At 40.0% G+C, this 17,728-nt stretch overlaps 1 protein-coding gene across 5 annotated transcripts in view; it reads left to right on the top strand.

Moving 5' to 3' along the window:
• Positions 1 to 17,728, top strand: part of GLRX3 (glutaredoxin 3) — a 30,438-nt gene that overhangs the window by 9,602 nt on the left and 3,108 nt on the right. For all 5 annotated transcript variants that reach the window (XM_077877178.1, XM_077877182.1, XM_077877179.1 and 2 more), the window contains exons 3-8: positions 4,574 to 4,648; positions 5,403 to 5,604; positions 10,841 to 11,013; positions 11,246 to 11,307; positions 13,605 to 13,662; positions 15,325 to 15,377. In XM_077877178.1, the coding sequence (XP_077733304.1) occupies positions 4,574 to 4,648; positions 5,403 to 5,604; positions 10,841 to 11,013; positions 11,246 to 11,307; positions 13,605 to 13,662; positions 15,325 to 15,377 (623 nt within the window). The remainder of the gene's footprint in view (positions 1 to 4,573; positions 4,649 to 5,402; positions 5,605 to 10,840; positions 11,014 to 11,245; positions 11,308 to 13,604; positions 13,663 to 15,324; positions 15,378 to 17,728) is intronic.

Genomic DNA, 17,728 nt, shown 5'->3' with positions numbered 1-17,728 from the left:
CATTTTATTATAACTATTGTCACTTCAGGTATGAAACCAAAGGTATAGGAGGAGTTATATACTTAAGTTTGCATTTTTTGATTCTTAGAAAATAAGAATTGTTTTAATTTGATTTATTCTTGAGTGTGCAAGCTTTTTTAAGCTCACCCTATTTAATTTCTGAGGGTCTATAAAATCAGTATACAAAAATTTCTATATAGTTACAGAAATGTTTAATTCTAAATGTCTGAAAAAAAAATAAATGTCTGTACAATTAGCTTGTGTACACACACAATGCAGGACAATCTCCAGAAGGGCACCAATCAGCTGTATAGCTAGGTACCAGTTAGCTGAATTCCTATATTTCAGTACTAGAGATTACTGACATAATCATTCTCGGTCATCATCATCATGGCTTCTTTGAGAATATATGTAGGATTACATTTTTGGAGAACTTTCAAAATGCTCAGATAATTCAAGGAGAATTACTAAATCTTAAAAGTATTCTAGTTCTTATTTAGGCTGTCTTGGTAATAAAAGATATACTAACAATTGACAATATTTATTAGCTATTCTTGGGCTAAGTCTGGCAAAGTTCTTTTAAAAAGGTACCAAAAACATTAATTTAAATATTTATTTGGACAAAGAATTTGTTTTTGAAAAATTTTCCTTTTATAGCACATCACAGAGTTAGAAGCCTCTTTATGAAGTTTAACAAATGTTTCTGAATGTCAGGTTTAATTGTTCTCTCCTCAGCCTCTGGGTTCAAGGCCACCCTGGCCAGTGGTCACTCCCATCGTAGGCTTAGCAGTATGACCAACATGTGCTTCGTATCATGTCAGATTTTATTTATCTAACACTTATTATATGCCACTATCATGCTGGTCAGTAGGGCCATTGGTTAACATATTATTAAGGTAATTTCAGATAGTGGTAAGTTCTAAGAAGAAATAGGCCGTGAGGGCCTATTTGGGGGTGGGTAGGTACTTTATTGGGGTTGGGAAAGCTGGAAAGAGATAAAAGAGTTTTCATTGGGAGAGCCAGGGATTGGGCTGTGGATCAGCAAATGAACACTGTTGGAAGGCTGGCAGAAGGCTAGTGGATCTAGCCGAAGGAGGAGAGGGTATGGCAAGAGGTTGACACTGGAAGAGTTTGGGTTTTATTTTGAGTGCAGCGGAAGTGACACACAATGGGATTTCTGTTGTTGATTCCTTTGACTGTCCTGTGGGTTTGTGGTTTGAAATGGGGGAAGGATGCAGACTAGAAGCAAGTATACCTATTAGGAGGCTATCTCACAGGCCAGGTAAAAGACTTCATGGACATGAGTGAAGAGAGCATTGAAATGAAGTCATGGTCTGATTTGGCCTATATTTTGGAGGGGGAACCGGGAAGACCTGTTGATGGAGTGGATTTCAGATGAGTGAAATGGATTAATCAAAATTGTTTCCTTTTTGATTTGATCATCTGGATGAATTAAAGAGATGGAGATGCCTTGAGGAGGAACAGGTTAAGTGGGAGATACCTAGTAGAGATCTGAGTGAAGATGTCAGGTGTTTAGCTTGGAGGTGGTGGTGGGGGAGGTCTAGCCTGGATACAACTTGGGCGTTGTTACCGTATTGGTGTTACTTAACCCCAGGGTTGGATGAGACCATTCAGGGAGAATGAGCATAAATGAGAGAAGTACACTCAGAACCAAGTCCCTTGGGATGTGCCAGCCATGTAGAGGTTGGCCAGATATGAAGGAAGAAGGCAGAGAGACTGAGTCTCAGAGTTTGGGAAGAAGAAAAAATGGAAAGTCGAATGAGGCTTAGTGAGAAGATGGTATCTGGAGAGGGTGGGTGTGGTCACACTGATGATATTGAAAGGTCAGATGAGAGGGGTAACCATTGGATTTGGTGAGATGACAGCAAGGCAGTGGAGGGTGGAGCTTGGCCCTTGAGCCACAGTGTTCTGCTCCACCATTCAACAGTGTTGTAATCTTGCTGATTTACCTAACTTCACTAAGTTCTAGTTTCTTCTGGAAGTTAGGTATAATTACAGCATCCATTATCCTGCAGATTAAACAAATCAGTACACAAAATGCACTTAGATCCAGTGACCTGCATTAATCATAGCTGTTAGCCATTACTGTTAAAGTGGTCTTTGGTGGCCCTGTAGAGAGGGAATTCCTATGTCGGATTTACCTTGCTGTGGAAATGCCTCCTCACCCCACTCCACAGACATACAGCACATTTCAGGGGAAGGGTTTGACTTTGAGAGGCATGGTTCCCACCAAAGACGCTTTGACATTACATTCTGGAAATGTTCATGTTTGGTGAATGCTAAGGTCATATATAAATCCTACCTTTGAAATTTAATCTTTTTTTTTTTTTTTTTTTTTTTGATCAGTAGAAAAAGATTACGCAGTATAGCATAGGTTTTATAGTCAAACAAACTTGGTTTTGTTTCTCAGCTCTACTAATTATTAACTGTGTCTTTGGACAAGTTATATCTTCACCTAGCCACCTGTAAGGTTACGTTGATTATGTTACTACACACTTCTCCAGGTTTTAAATAGTTTAGGCAATTGTATGCAAAGGGTCTGATATTGTTTGTGGCGTAGGGTAGGCTTTCCATGAAAGATCACTGCAGATCATATTTCAATATTTTCTATTTTCATTGATAGAACTGTCATGTTGTTTTATATCCACTAAAAATGTTTCCAAAGAATTTCAGTGCTGCAAAGGTTTTAGGACCTCAGATACCCTTGATGCTCTGAGGAATGGGTTTGCCTTTAGTGGCATTCCTGGTCTGTGCTGGGGGTGGGGGGTGGGATTTTTCTGTCACCACTGCCTTGGTCTTACTAAGATCTCTTCCTGGGAGCTGCTTTGTGAGAGGCACATGTGGCGATCCTCCTGGCTTTAGGAATTTCAAAAGGATTATTTTCTTCCTAGAAGAGTTGTCACTAAGGAGACCATTGGAAACTAGTAGGAACGTGAGAAGCGTTCCAACTTTTAGCCACACGGAGGACTGTATTTCTGGGTCCAGATGCTGCCTGGTTTGGTTTGGTTTGGTTTAAAGCTATATTATCTTTTGAGAGTTTTTGCCTAGTATTTTGTCTTTTTAAAATTTGTCTCATTTTGCTGTTAGAATCCAGTAGTACCAAAGATAGGGATCGTAGCTGAGCCTAACCCAGTGCCAACATGTGGTGGTCACTTGAAAGATGTTATTTGAGAGAAAATAATGAACTGCCTCAGTCATTGCCTTTTCTGTTCCTCTTTGGTCTGAGTGTGTAATTGTATGAAAGAAAAACACAAAAGTTTAAAAAAACTTTTAGAAAGTGTGTTCTAAATAGCTGTCTTCAAATGCTTTTTCTCTTTGTTCATTTTTTTCAGTTTTATTGGATAGTTGTTGATTTAAAATGTATGTAATTTTCACCTTAATACGTTTTGAAAAATGAATGTAATTGAAAATATTGTTTCAAAAGGGTGTTTTAAAGAAAAAAGAAGTAGTAAAAGAGCACCCAAGAATATATGAGATGGAAGATACAAACCAAAGACAAATGATGCTGCCTCCTATTTACCGTCAAGGTTCATTTGGATAGATATATACTGGATCGGGGAAAGTGCTGGATAAAAATAGTGCTTCAAGCCCAGTGGAAATCTTTCATTCCTGGAAAAATACAGGATATATATTTTAAAATCTTTTAACAATATAATTTATCAATAAATTTTATTTCCTACAGGTATAATGTGAATACAGATTTTTATTGGTTTTAAAAAGTTTATATTAAATTGACAGTCCTATGAGGGAAGGATATAATATTATGCCTTGGTTTTTCTCAAAGTGTATGGTTTACAGAGTCTTACAGTATAAGTAGCTTACAGGAATTGTGTTCTAATTATTAAGAAATTGAGTCACTAAATACATTTAAAATTTGTATGTTAGCTAGCCATCATATCTTGTTGAGGGGCCTTAAGGAAATGATCAAGCAGAATGCAGTCATCTTATTTAAAATGCATTTAAATGTATGAATAGACCCAGAAGCAAATAACCTAGCAAGATATCTGCTTAGTGTCCAGCAGCCTTGCAGGAGTTAACGGTAAAATTTATCAGACATCAATAGTTTATTGAAGAAATACTCCTTTTTGCTTCATAATTTGCAGAAGGCTACAACTGTCACTCATGATGTACTGCCTCTTGGAATTAGTCAATAGAGCAAACAGCAAGAATTGCTGTGGGCAGAAAATAAGCACTGTAATCATGACATAACTGGGGTCAGTGATTTATGGATTTCAATATAGTAGTAGCTGCATATGATTGAAAATTTACTAGGTCACTAGTGCACCAAAAATTTTATTCACAGCCTCCAGGCATCTTTTGAAATGTGCAACAAAATAAAAACCTCTGAACCTGTTTTGACACTGCAGACTCAGTGGATGACACGCCAGCCCAGTGAGTCTCATTTAAATGTAAATGTGTCATAAACTTTTGTACCATACTCTTTAAAAACATCAGCTACTTGAAGGGATGATGTATGTGAAGCTGATTTACATGTTGAAGTAGTAAAATAGGACCTTTTTATAATCAAGCTTTAAATTCTTTTATTTTAAAGTTGGAAGCTGAAGCCGTTCCTGAAGTATCTGAAAAATATGAAATTAGTTCTGTTCCCACCTTTCTGTTGTTCAAGGTAAGGATAAAGATGGCACAAGAGATCCTGCATCTGTCATGGGCCGTGGGGCTCTGTCTTGGTTCCTTTACCCTCTCCCCTGATCCCTAAACATTTGGCACTTGGTTGTTCCTGGCCTTGCGCCGCCTTCATGTAGTCTCCTTGTTTGCACTGATGCCAAAGGTTGGCCTGGGGATCCTGCAGAAGTGACGTGTGCTCTGGAGGTCCAGCAATCAGAGTTGAAACTTGTAGAGAACAGTCTAGATATTTGTCTGTAGATCCAAAATGTTCCCTGAGTTGGGTAAAAGTTGGTTGCTTAGGGCCAGTGCCTGGGCATAATGGAACATGTGGCTCGTCCTGCTTTGATTAATGACTCTCTTAGGAAGCAGGTGCAAATCTGTGCTTCAGGGCACCCCAGAGTGTTACCACGGTTCCCCCCCAGTACCGCATTTATACTTAGTAATAGATTCATCCCTGTGAGGGTAGGGAAATCTTTTCTGTTTTAGGTTAGACTTTGATTTGGTTTGAGTTTGAGGTATAGTGATGTTTTCCTTGTATGTTTCTTTCCCAAAAGGGGGGAAAAAGACAATTATGTATTTAAAATTGAGATGCATCTGGCAATTGGTAATCAGGTTTTTAAAAACATATCTAATAATAGCATTGACCCCTTTAAAAATTGGCTTGTGCTATGAGTTCATCTTTGTTATAATTTGGGAGCTTAAAAGAGATGATGAAAAGCTGCTACACATATTATAAATGACTTTTTTAACTTCAGAATTCTCAGAAAATTGACCGATTAGATGGTGCACATGCCCCAGAGTTGACCAAAAAAGTTCAGCGACATGCATCTAGCGGCTCCTTCCCACCCAGTACTAACGAGCATCCTAAGGAAGATCTCCACGTTCGCCTGAAGAAATTAACTCATGCTGCCCCTTGCATGTTGTTTATGAAAGGAACTCCTCAGGAGCCGCGCTGCGGTAAGAAGCTGCTTTCACAAAGACACACAAAATGGGTGCTTCACCAGCGCAGGGTGCGGCCCAGTGCCTGTCCGTTCCCGCTGTACTGTTCATCTTATGCTTGTGTTGAGATAACTAGAAAATCAGGAAGGTCGTAATTCCCACTGGCATTCTGTAGTGAAGTGATGAGAATTAGTTTGCACCACAGACACAGAGAAGGTTGGAACCCAGAGGCATCATAGAAATACGTGATTGGAGGTTTTTGCTTTATATACATAAGTACCCAAAGATGGGGAGGCTGCTCAGGTCACCTCGAAGCGGAGTTGGGTTTAGATTCCAGCCACCACGTGTTGTCACCCGAATGGGCTTTTGTTTCCTCAGTTCCCTTTGCTATTAACAGTTTCCTGTCTGTCTTGGCAGTCTCTCTTTGTTCATGTAGTCCAGATTCAGCAGTTTAAAAATTGACAGACGTTTGGAGGCATTCCTGTGTCTCCCCTGCACTTTTGCCTTCCATTTTGTTCTATTGTTTATTGGTGCTAATAATTGAAAGATTCAGAATTCTGTGGCTTTATAGTCACTCTTATTTTCTATACATATATGCTTGTAATTTTGTCCTTAAGTGAGTTTTAGAGTTTATTTGACCCCTCTGGTATTGGGTTTATGGTTATTTTCTTTTTACTATGCCTAGTACAACATTATTATGCTTCATAATTGAGCATTTAAATGCCTTTTGATGATGCTGTTGAGAATCTGAGAGTATTTGTTTCAACTGTACAGTAGGGAGTTTATTAAGATAGGTGGCAGTAAAATTCAGTGTGCTATTGATATGATTACTGCATGTCCAGTGTGACTTTATAAAAATAACTTAGCTTCCAATGTAGATTTAATTGTAAATTCTTCTGTGTGTGGTTAGCAAATTACATATTAGTTTGTGAAAGTCTAGTTTTAAAAATAGTTTTGGGTGCCTGGGTGGCTTAGGCAGTTAAGCATCTGCCTTCGGCTCAGGCCATGATCCTAGGGTCCTGGGATGGAGCCCCCTGTTGGTGGGGCTCCTTGCTCCAAGCGTGCTTCTCCCTCTCTCTCTCTCTCCCCCTCCCCCTGCTCATGCACACACACGTGCTCTCTCTCAGTCGAATAAATAAAATCTTTAAAAAATTGTATAATTTCATGTTGAGTCCTATCTTAAAAAGATTAAGAAATGGTTCCTTTTCCCCTTCAGTTCTACTTGAAAAATGTCCTTGCTAGTATTTGTGTATCAGATAATGCCTATTTATATGTCAAAAACCTAACTTAGTCTCTACTAGAGTTGACTCCAGATAGCAACAGTGGTCTCTGTGGTGGTTGTTTTTAATAGGAGTTGCAACTGGTTTACTTTCTCATATCAGGCAGGAAAATAATTTCTGGTACTTTATGTGGTGACCTGATAACAGGGACTGACGACATGAATCTGATAGGTTTTATTCAGTGTCTTCCTTGACATCTGAAATGCAGCTGACCTACTGTCACGTGGATGAACCTGTATGATGGGTTATACACAGTAAACCTATGGTAAAACCAACAGAATATTCTCTCCTTTGGAATTGAACAGGAGCATTCTCTTACTCCTTCCTGAATGATAACCTAACAATAGACTGGCAGGTGACAAAAGTATAGTTTTGGAAAATGTGCTAAGGCAGAAGGGTAGGCAGCGCACTGGGAAGCAGGGTGGCCAGATGTCACGGCCGGTGAGTCAGATCCTGACACCACCTTATGCTACCTGCCCCAGGGGCTTAGATCCAGGTCAGGAGCCCTCCCTGTACCTGCAGTCCTCCCTTCGGTGGTGGTGTGGTTGGAACCAGTCTTGGAAATCCTTCTCAGATCAGATGTTGTATGATTATTCAAATATGTTAGAATTGCACTTAGAAATAGTCATTTTTCTGCTTACCTTTTATTTCATTAGATTTAATTTGTGGTGTATTTCTAGCAATTTGTATGTTAACTATCTGCCATTTAGAAGACTATAAATAACAAGGTAGAATAAAAAAAAAGCTTTACAATATGTCAGAACAATCTGAAAAACAGTATTATAGACTTTTAGATAATAAAAGACATAATTAGGGAATTCAAAAGATATTTTTAGATATATATTATTTAAGTTATAGTTTCATTCCAAACAAGTACTTGCTTTATAGTTTTTTTTTTTTTTAAAGATTTTATCTATTAAAGAGATTGTGGGGGGGGGCGCGGTGGGCAGGGCTAATATCAAGCAGACTCCCCTACTAAGCACAGAGCCCAACATAGGACCTGATCTCAGGAGCTTCAGATCATGACCAGAGCCGAAATCATAAGTTGGACACTAAACTGAGCCACGCAGGCTGCCCCCATTCTTCATAATTTTTATGACTACATTTTTAACAGGCTTTTCTGTTTCCTGATACCTTGTTTTCTATAACAACAGGTCTTTCTGTCAAATACAGTAAATATGTGACATTTGGTAAATAGATCATTTTAGAATGTAAGTATTCTTTAAAAAAATATCTACTTAAGGATCAAGTAGGAGATATTTTTGTTGTGATTATACCCTGCCACTTCCTTTAGAGCACCCCCGGCTCTGTTTTCCCCCTTCTCTGTGCCCTGCTACACACTCTTTTCATCTCTAAACTGTTCTCTTATATAGGAACATACTTGACTTTCACCCTTGTCCTTTCTGAGCCTGCTTATTGAAAAATAGGTTTTGTTCTTGTGTTGGCACATTAGAGACGAGATGTAGGCAAAGTCTCCTTAATAAAAGAAAGCAGTGACCGTCGGTGCTCATGAACACGGCTGGCCGGTGTTTCCATATTTTGTGCAGAATTCCTTTGGAAGGCCCTTCCGTCAGGAGCACCCAGTACCCCTGCTAGGCTACCGTTGTGGAGTAGGACTATGGTGATTTTTGGTTAGCTGGCCCCACCTTGTTTTCAGTTAATCAAAAACCATGAATGAATGACATTTAAATTTTCCCTTAAGGAAACCTTGAAAGCCATATCAGGATCTGCTGTGGAGCTGGCTGGGTCTCTGCCTGACTCTCGCGTGCCTCACACCCCGTCTTCATTGCTTTTACTTTTGGGTTCTACCAGCAGAAATGTGTCGTGTATTATGAGCCTGACACGTTGATACGGTGTTAGTTGTCAAAGAATTAGATTATTCTTATTCTATGTTCCTCAGGAGGACAGGAAAGAGAGGGCTCTCATGTTTTAGGCAGATTTTCAAGAAGGACCGAAATGTACATCTTTTTAAACAGAATGTTAAATCCTTGAACATGCAGGTTAATTAAGTTATTTGGGAATTCTTGTATCCACTTCAGTTAACAAAGCTTTTAGCAAAGCAAAGGGTATTTGAACCATGGGACAGACCTTTCTTCTGCAGTAAAAGTCATCTGAATGGGGTTTTCTTTTTTAGATCAGACACAAGCATTGTAGGTTCAAAAGTGGGCTTCAGGGTTTTATCGTGACTAGATAGTGATGAAATGGCCCAGTTAGGTGTACTATTCACGCCTCCTGTCATGAATACAGACAACTGCAGACTGAAATACTGGTTCTCTGGCAGCTAAACATGATTTTTCCACTTGTAAATATTTTTATTGCATGCATGCATTTTTCTTTAAAAAAGTGTGTAAATACTGTGTTATTGGAAGGAAGCCTTTTCACTCTTTTATCCTTAAGCATAACATTTCCAGTCTGCCACTTTAACCCTTAAAAACGAAACATTACCCATCAATCTTTCTAGTCTGCATGTAATTGCCTAAAGCTAAGAGAAAGCTTTTCCTCAGCCAGTTACAGTAGAAATGAGTTAATATATTGGCAACAGAATAACCATCAGCAATCAGCCGTTAGCTGTTTACTAATGAACTCCCAGATGAATGAAAAAAAATTCAGAATCAGTGTTTTACTTCAGGCTGTACATGAACTTAACACTTGAGTTGTAGGAAAAGCAACTTATATGCTGTACAAATAAATACCAGTGCTTCATCTCAATAAACTGTGGATCTGAAAAATGTCTGCAGCTCAGTAATACATCCAGGTTTTAATAGTAAAAGTGCTTTTGCATGACATCAAAGTGAAGACTATTCCTGCAATTAATCTTATACTAAATTTTATGATTTGATTTTATTTCAAAATACTTGCTGATGCTGTGAAATCCTACAGGAATTTTGCACCTAAAGAATAGGTAATTTTCCAGTGAATTATTGACTACCTTTAAAAAGAAGGATGGAACGTGAACGAGTGGATTGGTACAAAGTATTGAAAAACAATTGGGAAGAATTAGCTTATGGAAAGAAAAATATCCTCTTTTCAGACAAGACTAATAGATTTATAAAAGACTGATACACTTATTCTTCAGTACTAATGTGATAATAAGAAAATGATGTCAAAAAAGTACAGGACAAAAATGTGTCACAAAAGTATAATAAAATCATGGAACATAAGAGTGTCACTACAGTGCAGTAAAAAAAAAAAATCACATTACATACTTTGGGGAATGTAAATAGTTTTTAAAAAGAGACTGTCAAGTTATGGTACCAGATGAGAAAGAACGCTGGTGGTCTGTTGACAGTGCCTATATAACAATAGACAAGACAGCTTTGAAATTCAATGTACCAGTTTCAACTGCAAGAACACATTCCTCCTTGAGTTTTAATGTATTCTATTAAAGATGGTAAAAGACTGGGAAGTACTAAAACAGGCACACAGGACTTAGTAGTACAAGGGCAACAGAAACCAAACAGTCGGGTTTCCAGTGTGTGCAAGGAGTGGTTATTGACAACTGGTGTGGTGATGCTTAGAGAGTCACAGTCAGCATAACTGGGGAGGGGCTCTCTGGGGCATCCAGGTCAGTCCCCTGATGGATGGGGAAGTGCAGGGAGGTGAGGTGGTAGTTCAGGGCTCAGCTCTTGGTCTCCCTGGTGGGTGGAGTAGGTGCCAGGGTTTTTGGGCCAACATTATTGATCCTACGATAAAAAGTATGCCTGAATATTAAGAAGTACATTGACAAATATACATAGACTTTTAAAAACTCACAAGTGTGTTAAACACTAAGCCATACTTGAACACATGGTATAGTTCAAGGTCACATAAGGGGTTCTTGCAATTTTTTCTCTTTACATACTGTGTCGGCGTGCAAATTAACGGGTGAAACAGGCAAACCCTGTGGTCAGCAGCTAGTGTGCGCTGTGTAGGAATTTGAAATCATGGGTATGAGAGAGAGAAGCTAAATTCTTGATTTTCTTTTTCTTACACAGGTTTCAGCAAGCAGATGGTGGAAATCCTTAACAAACATAATATTCAGTTTAGCAGTTTTGATATCTTCTCAGATGAAGAAGTTCGCCAGGGCCTCAAAACCTATTCCAACTGGCCCACCTATCCCCAGCTCTACGTTTCTGGAGAGCTTATAGGAGGACTTGATATAATTAAGGTTAGAACTGAGAAGTCTGTATCTGGTAAAGCATTTTCATTTACAGCACACTTTTCTAAGTGCAGTAATGAATCTAGAGTGTAAATCCCTTAAGAATATTTGTATTTATGAATATGAACCTGGAATAGATCCAATTATTTCTGATGAGGTTGTTGATATTCTGTATTACTGTATGATTCTGGAGATTTCTGTTGTGAATGTTTTCTTAAACTTACACATGTGTTTATTTCAGGAGCTGGAAGCATCCGATGAACTAGATACAATTTGCCCTAAAGCTCCCAAATTAGAGGAAAGGTAAGTGTATTCAAAGTTTCAAATAGTCTGCCATTTATTACTTTAAGTATATCTCATAATTCTTGGTTTTTGCATTGCTTTTTCCATATAGAAGTCGGGGATTTGTTTTTGTATCTCAAGGTCATAAATAGGTTGTTTGCAGTCAGACTAGCCATGAAAACTTGGGAAGGTCTCATTTGCACTGGAGAAATTTTTACACCAAATTAAAGATTAGGTGGAGGATATTCTTCGTTATTTATAGAAATGTCATTGTGTCAGTGGAACAACTCAAGTTTACTTCTTTCTCTGTGTTTCGGAGCTGGGATCCAGTGGTCCTGGTCCTCAGGTTTCAGAAGCAGTCGCTGTTCGTGGCATCATCAGAGTACGGAGTGTGAGGGGTGCCTAGTGTGAGGAGTGCAGGCTATGTGTGTGTTACATGTGTAAACACTTCAGGGTTTCACGCTGTCTTTTTAACCATGATAACTTAGAATTCAAGGAGATTTTGGAGCTGTGAAATTGGTCTTTGTTTTATGAAGGATCTCAATCAGCTTTTAAAGATTTTGTCTTATGGAAATTTTGGACTTTGGCCTGTAGGGAGGCTTAAAGGGATTTTTATTGTAATAAATTTGAATTAATGTAGAGGTTTAAAGAATTTATTTTGAAATACATCAGCATATCAGCCATTCATAGTTGGGGCTTGAGTCTGTGAGGTGAAATTTCCTCTTGTAATTTTATCACCATTCAGCATTTTGAGAATCTCTTGAAGTGTTTAATAATAAATAGCTCATTTATTTATCCTTGATTAGTAAATAGTATCCCATATATGTCATACTGACTTGTAAGTTCCACATTTTCTCAAAAGATTTATATCCTTTCCTGCCTTTTTGATAGGACAGTGATGCTTCTAGTACCTTTGTTGACTCTAGGTCCCCAGTTGTGTTTTTTTAGGGTTGGGGGAGGGGTAGAGGGGAGAGGATCTCAAGCCCACTCCACACCCAGTGCAGAGCCTGATGCGGGGCTTGATTTTGTGACCCTGAGATCATGACCTGAGTGAGACCAAGAGTTGGATGCTCACTGACTGAGCCACCCAGGTGTGCCCCCAGTTGCATTCTTTGCTGTATAACCTGAGTGGCTTGTGGAGGTTGTATAGCCTCAGGAGTTCGCTGGGCTTTGTGTGTACTTACATCTGCTCTCAATCCAGTTTTCTGTCTTGACTACACTTGCTGTTGTTTGTGTCTCTGTCTTCATCAGATCTCTCTTTTCCTAATGTGGTGTGTCTATTTCCTTGTGGCCTCAGACACCAAAGATAACTGGCTAGAGTTACAGAGAGATCTTGTAGAGAGATATATTCATTGTGTTTTGTGTAATCATTTAAAGTGCTGCCAGAGTGCATAGAGCCAGAGCTGGAGTTCCTGGGTCTGGCGATTGTCTCTGTGGGTGGGACAGAGGGACTTGTTTCGGTTTTCTGGGTCCAGATTGTTGGGTTACTTTAGGTGACTGATGACAATTAGCACCATATTCTTTTCTTTTTCTGAGAATCAACCCAGCGTACTCTCTCCAAAGGGGATGTGACATAGCTGTGAGCCTGAATTGTGGGTTTCATTTGTGATAACTTTGTTCTCTGAGGAGGTGTTGAGCTGTGAGAGTGACCCACAACACCAGTGGGAGGAAGATGGGGTGACTGACCACCATGGGGCTCAGAGGGTCTTGGGTAGCCCGTGTCCCGATGGGGACTGTCCTGAGATGGGTGACTGAACTTCAGGCTATATGCAGATGCTCCTGACAGCAAGTTAGAGCACGGGGTTTGAAGGCTTGTAGAAAATGGGAAGCACAGAGTTAGTATGGGAGCAATTGATTTGAATAGCTGGTGTTGGTTGGTGTTCCAGCACTTGACAGTTCCCCTCCCGGCATGACCTCATGGATATCGGGGAGTGTGGAGCTGTGTGCGACCTCATGGTAAAGAAGGCAGCACACAAGATCTGGTTTTGGAAGTTGTGGGTGGGCTCTGTATACAGGCCCCTTCTTGAACGATTCCTTATTGAGTTGGTTATTATTATTTTTTTAGTGCTGTGAGTTGATGGGCTTGAATTGCAACTCAAAGGAACATTCGTTGCCTTAAAAGCCATATTGTGTTTTATGGTGGCTCAGGGAGAGAATGAAATAAAGGAAAATGTCAATGCATTTGCTTGTTTAATGCCACTCAGAGCTGTGAACTATCATCCTGCTATCCCTCAGATATGCATGTTACTCCTGAAGCGGAGCAAAAGTGGTGTTTAATAATTGAGCTGAGCCATTTTATATCAATTTTCTCTCTTTAGGCTCAAAGTACTGACAAATAAAGCTTCTGTGATGCTCTTTATGAAAGGAAACAAACAGGTAAAGAACTCAAAAATGGTTTTATTTGTAATTTCTTTTGATGTTAACATCTTCAACAAGGGGACACTTAAATCTTTCTTCCTAGCTGTGGCTAATGAAGCTGTGGTGGCATCAGGAAGTTATCCAGGCCTTAATTGGTGCTTATGGAGATCAAACAAAGTAATCTACATTTTGCTTGACTTTATCATCAACATCTCAGTGGGGTGCATTTCTTTCTGCTGCCAAACTTGGTCAACACTGTTCACTCTGTCCTGGTTCTGTTAGTTGCTATCCTGTCCCCATCCGACTGAGGCCGTGGGCTCGTGTAATGGGCAGTTTGGTCCCAATACTTCCTGAGTAGAGGGAGCCCCAGAGCTCTCAGGGTGCACAGCCTTAGATCATCCTTTAAGAAGTCAGCGATGGAGAAATACACCCCATGGCATCGTGTGTGTTCAGCATGAGTTTGATGAATGAGTAAAACAGTTTGGCAGTTCTTATTTATAATGAGATGGTTCCTGTAGCTTTTTGGATGATGGTACATATTGGTTGTGCATCATTTTGAGTAGCAGGTTTGATAAATCACTCCTACCAACAGTTTGAGCAAAACTGATGATCATTTGTATTTGGACTGGAACGGAGATCTCCAGACACCAGGTTCTGTTACCTGCCTTTATTCTCATCCAGCTGTGGAGGCGGGCAAGGTGGGACAGCATGGCCTGTTTTGGAAGAGCAGAGGCTACAGCCCTGAGAGGCGAGGCTGAGGGGGCAGAGAGACTCGCGTTTACATTCCCTGTTGTCTGGCGCTGTGCAGGCATTTGGGCCCCCTGCGTAACCTCCCCGGGCTTCACTGGCCCATGTATGAATGGATGGGGTGCTTCACAGAGTCACCTTGAGAATGAGGTTGAGAATAAATAACTAGTGTGAGAGTTAATATAAGTGATATGCTGAAACTAACTAGTTAATATAACTGGTCAGTGTAACTGTTACGGTGAAGGTAATGACTAGGAAACTGGTAATAAAGGTATCTGCATACTGGGATCACTAGGTTAGGACCTAAATTCCTTGACTAGTTCACCAGTTTTATTAAAATAGAGGAAATGAATACTTCCCAGTTGTGATATAGTTTCTATTTATATTTTGTTGGTGATTATTTAAAACAGATTTTTATTTTTAAAACACAAATTTTTCTAGGAGCCCAGCCAGTTTATATATGTCTTGGGAGCAGAATCATTCGTGCTGTTTTAAGTTTGTGTGGTACCTAGTCTTTTCCACTGGATTGCTGGGATTTGGGGCCTGATAGAAACGTCTAACAGTGTCATCGCCTCAAAAAAATTAAAAAAAAGTCTGGTACTCTGTAATGTAAAGATAAATTTTTTAAAATGGGAGTGACCGCCTAGTTGACAACAGGAAGATGATGATCCTAATCACTGCAAAAAGGTTAAGTGAGGTGAGGTCATCTGTAGGAGTGAAACGGAGATCAAGACCCGAACTCGGTAAAGCATCAGGGTTCCACTCGGGAACCTTTGACCAGAGACTAAGGTTCCAGGGCTCATGCCCTCTCTGGTGGTTAGAGCCTAAAGTGTGCTGTCCCCGTGACAAACATTCCATGGGACCATGCCAGTAGGCTGAGTGGAAAATATAATACATCTTCACTCATTACTGCATTTTTTCCCCTAAATTTAGGAAGCAAAATGTGGATTCAGCAAACAAATTCTGGAAATACTCAATAGTACCGGGTACGTAAATCTTGTTTTCAAATAGTGTAAGAAATTTGACTTTTCAGTATTGCCATTGATGCCTCTCAGTTGTTACCACTGTATCCATGTTTTTATTTACTTTTGCTACAGGTTTTTTGTGAATGCTTTAACTTTGATGGTAATAGGATTTTCTGGCCAGTGTCAACGGATTGGTAACATAAAGAAGCTCATAACATAAAGGGGTTCATTGAAATAACTATTTGTCTACTTTTCCAGAGGAAAGTCCTTAACACACACAAAGATATTTTAGGGAAAGTATATCACAGGTTTTTAATTTTCCTTAAAAAATTTTTTTGATTCTAAATAGTTTATGAGATGGATAGAGCACATGTGAAGGGCGTTATGTGCATCTGAGAAGCGGGGTGAATTAAATTGCTGTGTTCATGGTTTTAATCTTGTCAGTGATGACGCTGCCAGCTAAGAAAATTGCGTTGATTTTTCTGAGTAAAAACAAAAACTTTTTTTTTTCCTCAAAACTCCATATTGTATAGAATTTATCAAATGTTTTGGCTTTTTTCCCCTTATTATCTCATGATAGCTTTTTTTTTTTTTTTTTTTTAATATTGTAAGTATTTTAGCCATAGTTTGAAATAGATTAACTAAACCTATGAAGTTATGGGAAAGGTAATGTTTTGAAATATTTAGATATTCACAGGCAGGGTTGAAAGTAGTCAGTTGAGTAGTACATGTTAAATATCACTCTAGGGACATAAAAAGCAAAATGATTGATTTCTTCAAAAGAAGCTTGTGACATTTTACAGAGGAGAGAGTCTAGAGAGTCTTTTGTCGTTTGGCCTCTAGGCTGCCCCTTCCTCACTGTGCCCGAGGACATATGGGAGATGGCTGGTTTCTGGCCATCAGTTACTACAGCCCCCTTTCTCCGTCTTCCCTCTGTGACAGCTCCCTGGCATGATACACGTAGTTCACCTATCCCTAATGAAAGTGTGTCCCCTTGGCGTGTCCCTCCGCAAGGTTGTGATGGTACGACAGCATTGGGCCATTTCATTTCAGCTCATGTGTTTGGTGGAATGTCTCTGTAACTTTACCTCTATCCCGTATCTGTCTGATGCTGTTTGGATTTGCAAGTCCTGGTTATCCCAGAGCAGAGAGGCGGCTTTGGGGACAGATGGAGTGCTCCCAGCTGCAGGCTTCCTTCACAGTCGGCTCTGCCATGAGCAGGGCCTCTTTAGCTTGAACAGAACATCATCTTGCTAAGAGCTATCAGTCTGTGGAGAAGAAGCTCCTGGCTTTTTATTCCTGCCCCCTGCACTCTTACACTTACTTTTCCTTCCTGGCCCTGTGACTCGTGCCTGGAGGGGCTGTGTATGGATTGTACATTGAGGTGTTTGAAGAAACCTTTTTTACAAGGAACTCTTAGGAGATGCCTTGGCGATCATGACGACATTCACACATCTATGGACGTGTGGGCCTGGGCCCCCTTTGGAACCCCCTCGGAGGTTGTTCTGTAACTCATTATTTTCATCACACTGTTCAGGTTGGGATCTGCCTCCTTTACTTCAGTCTGAAGGGAGAGTTCCATTGGATCTTTTTGTTTTAATCTTCTTTTGCTCTTTCAGATATTCCTGTTTTGGTACTTGGTGCTGAATTATCCTGTCATTTTTTTTTTTTTTTTTTTTACTGTTTTCTGTAGCATGGACAGTTTTCTTGGAAACTTGTCTACTAAGTGAAGATTTCCCTACGATAGTGGTTTTGGTTTTATAGAAACCAAAGTTTATTTTTTATATGTGGCATTCTCTTTGGCCAGTTTTTGGGACCGCACATACACCCAGTGTCCCTGTGGGAGTCCTACATTCATACTCCTTCCTTGACCACCTGATAGTGGCATCCTTCCCAGCAGATATGGTTGGGTTTCCGTGCAGCAGTGAATGATTTTGCATTCATTATACAAGTGGTATTGATTATTCAGCATCCAGCCGTACCACTCTTCCTGTGTACACATATTGACAACAGCATGTGTGTTCTGAAATAAGTTTGTTTTCATGTGAGAAAGCACACCTCCATAAGGTAGCATTTGTTGGCAGTGCAGTTGTCCTGGCTGGTGAGCCTCTGGGCCAGCCATGGGTGTCCATGGGCATCAGAGCTGTTCCCTTCTGCTTCCTGAGCAGCTTCCACTAGGTCAGAAGCAGCAGCCCCAGGGATGAGGGCTGGAAATGCTGTGCCGTGTTAAGGATAGACTTGTGTAAACTTTGGGTACAAGTCTAACCTGGGGGTTGGCACACTGCAGCTGCCACCTACTTCTGTCAGTAAAGTTTTACTGGCACATAGCCTCACCCACTGTCTTCCTTGTCAGGCTGCTGCTGTGCTATGTA

This window comes from Canis aureus, chromosome 29 (assembly GCF_053574225.1).
Source record: "Canis aureus isolate CA01 chromosome 29, VMU_Caureus_v.1.0, whole genome shotgun sequence".
Classification (NCBI taxonomy): Eukaryota; Metazoa; Chordata; class Mammalia; order Carnivora; family Canidae; genus Canis; species Canis aureus.
The sequence above is the reverse complement of the archived record's forward strand: the minus strand, read 5'-3'. Positions and strand labels throughout refer to the sequence as shown.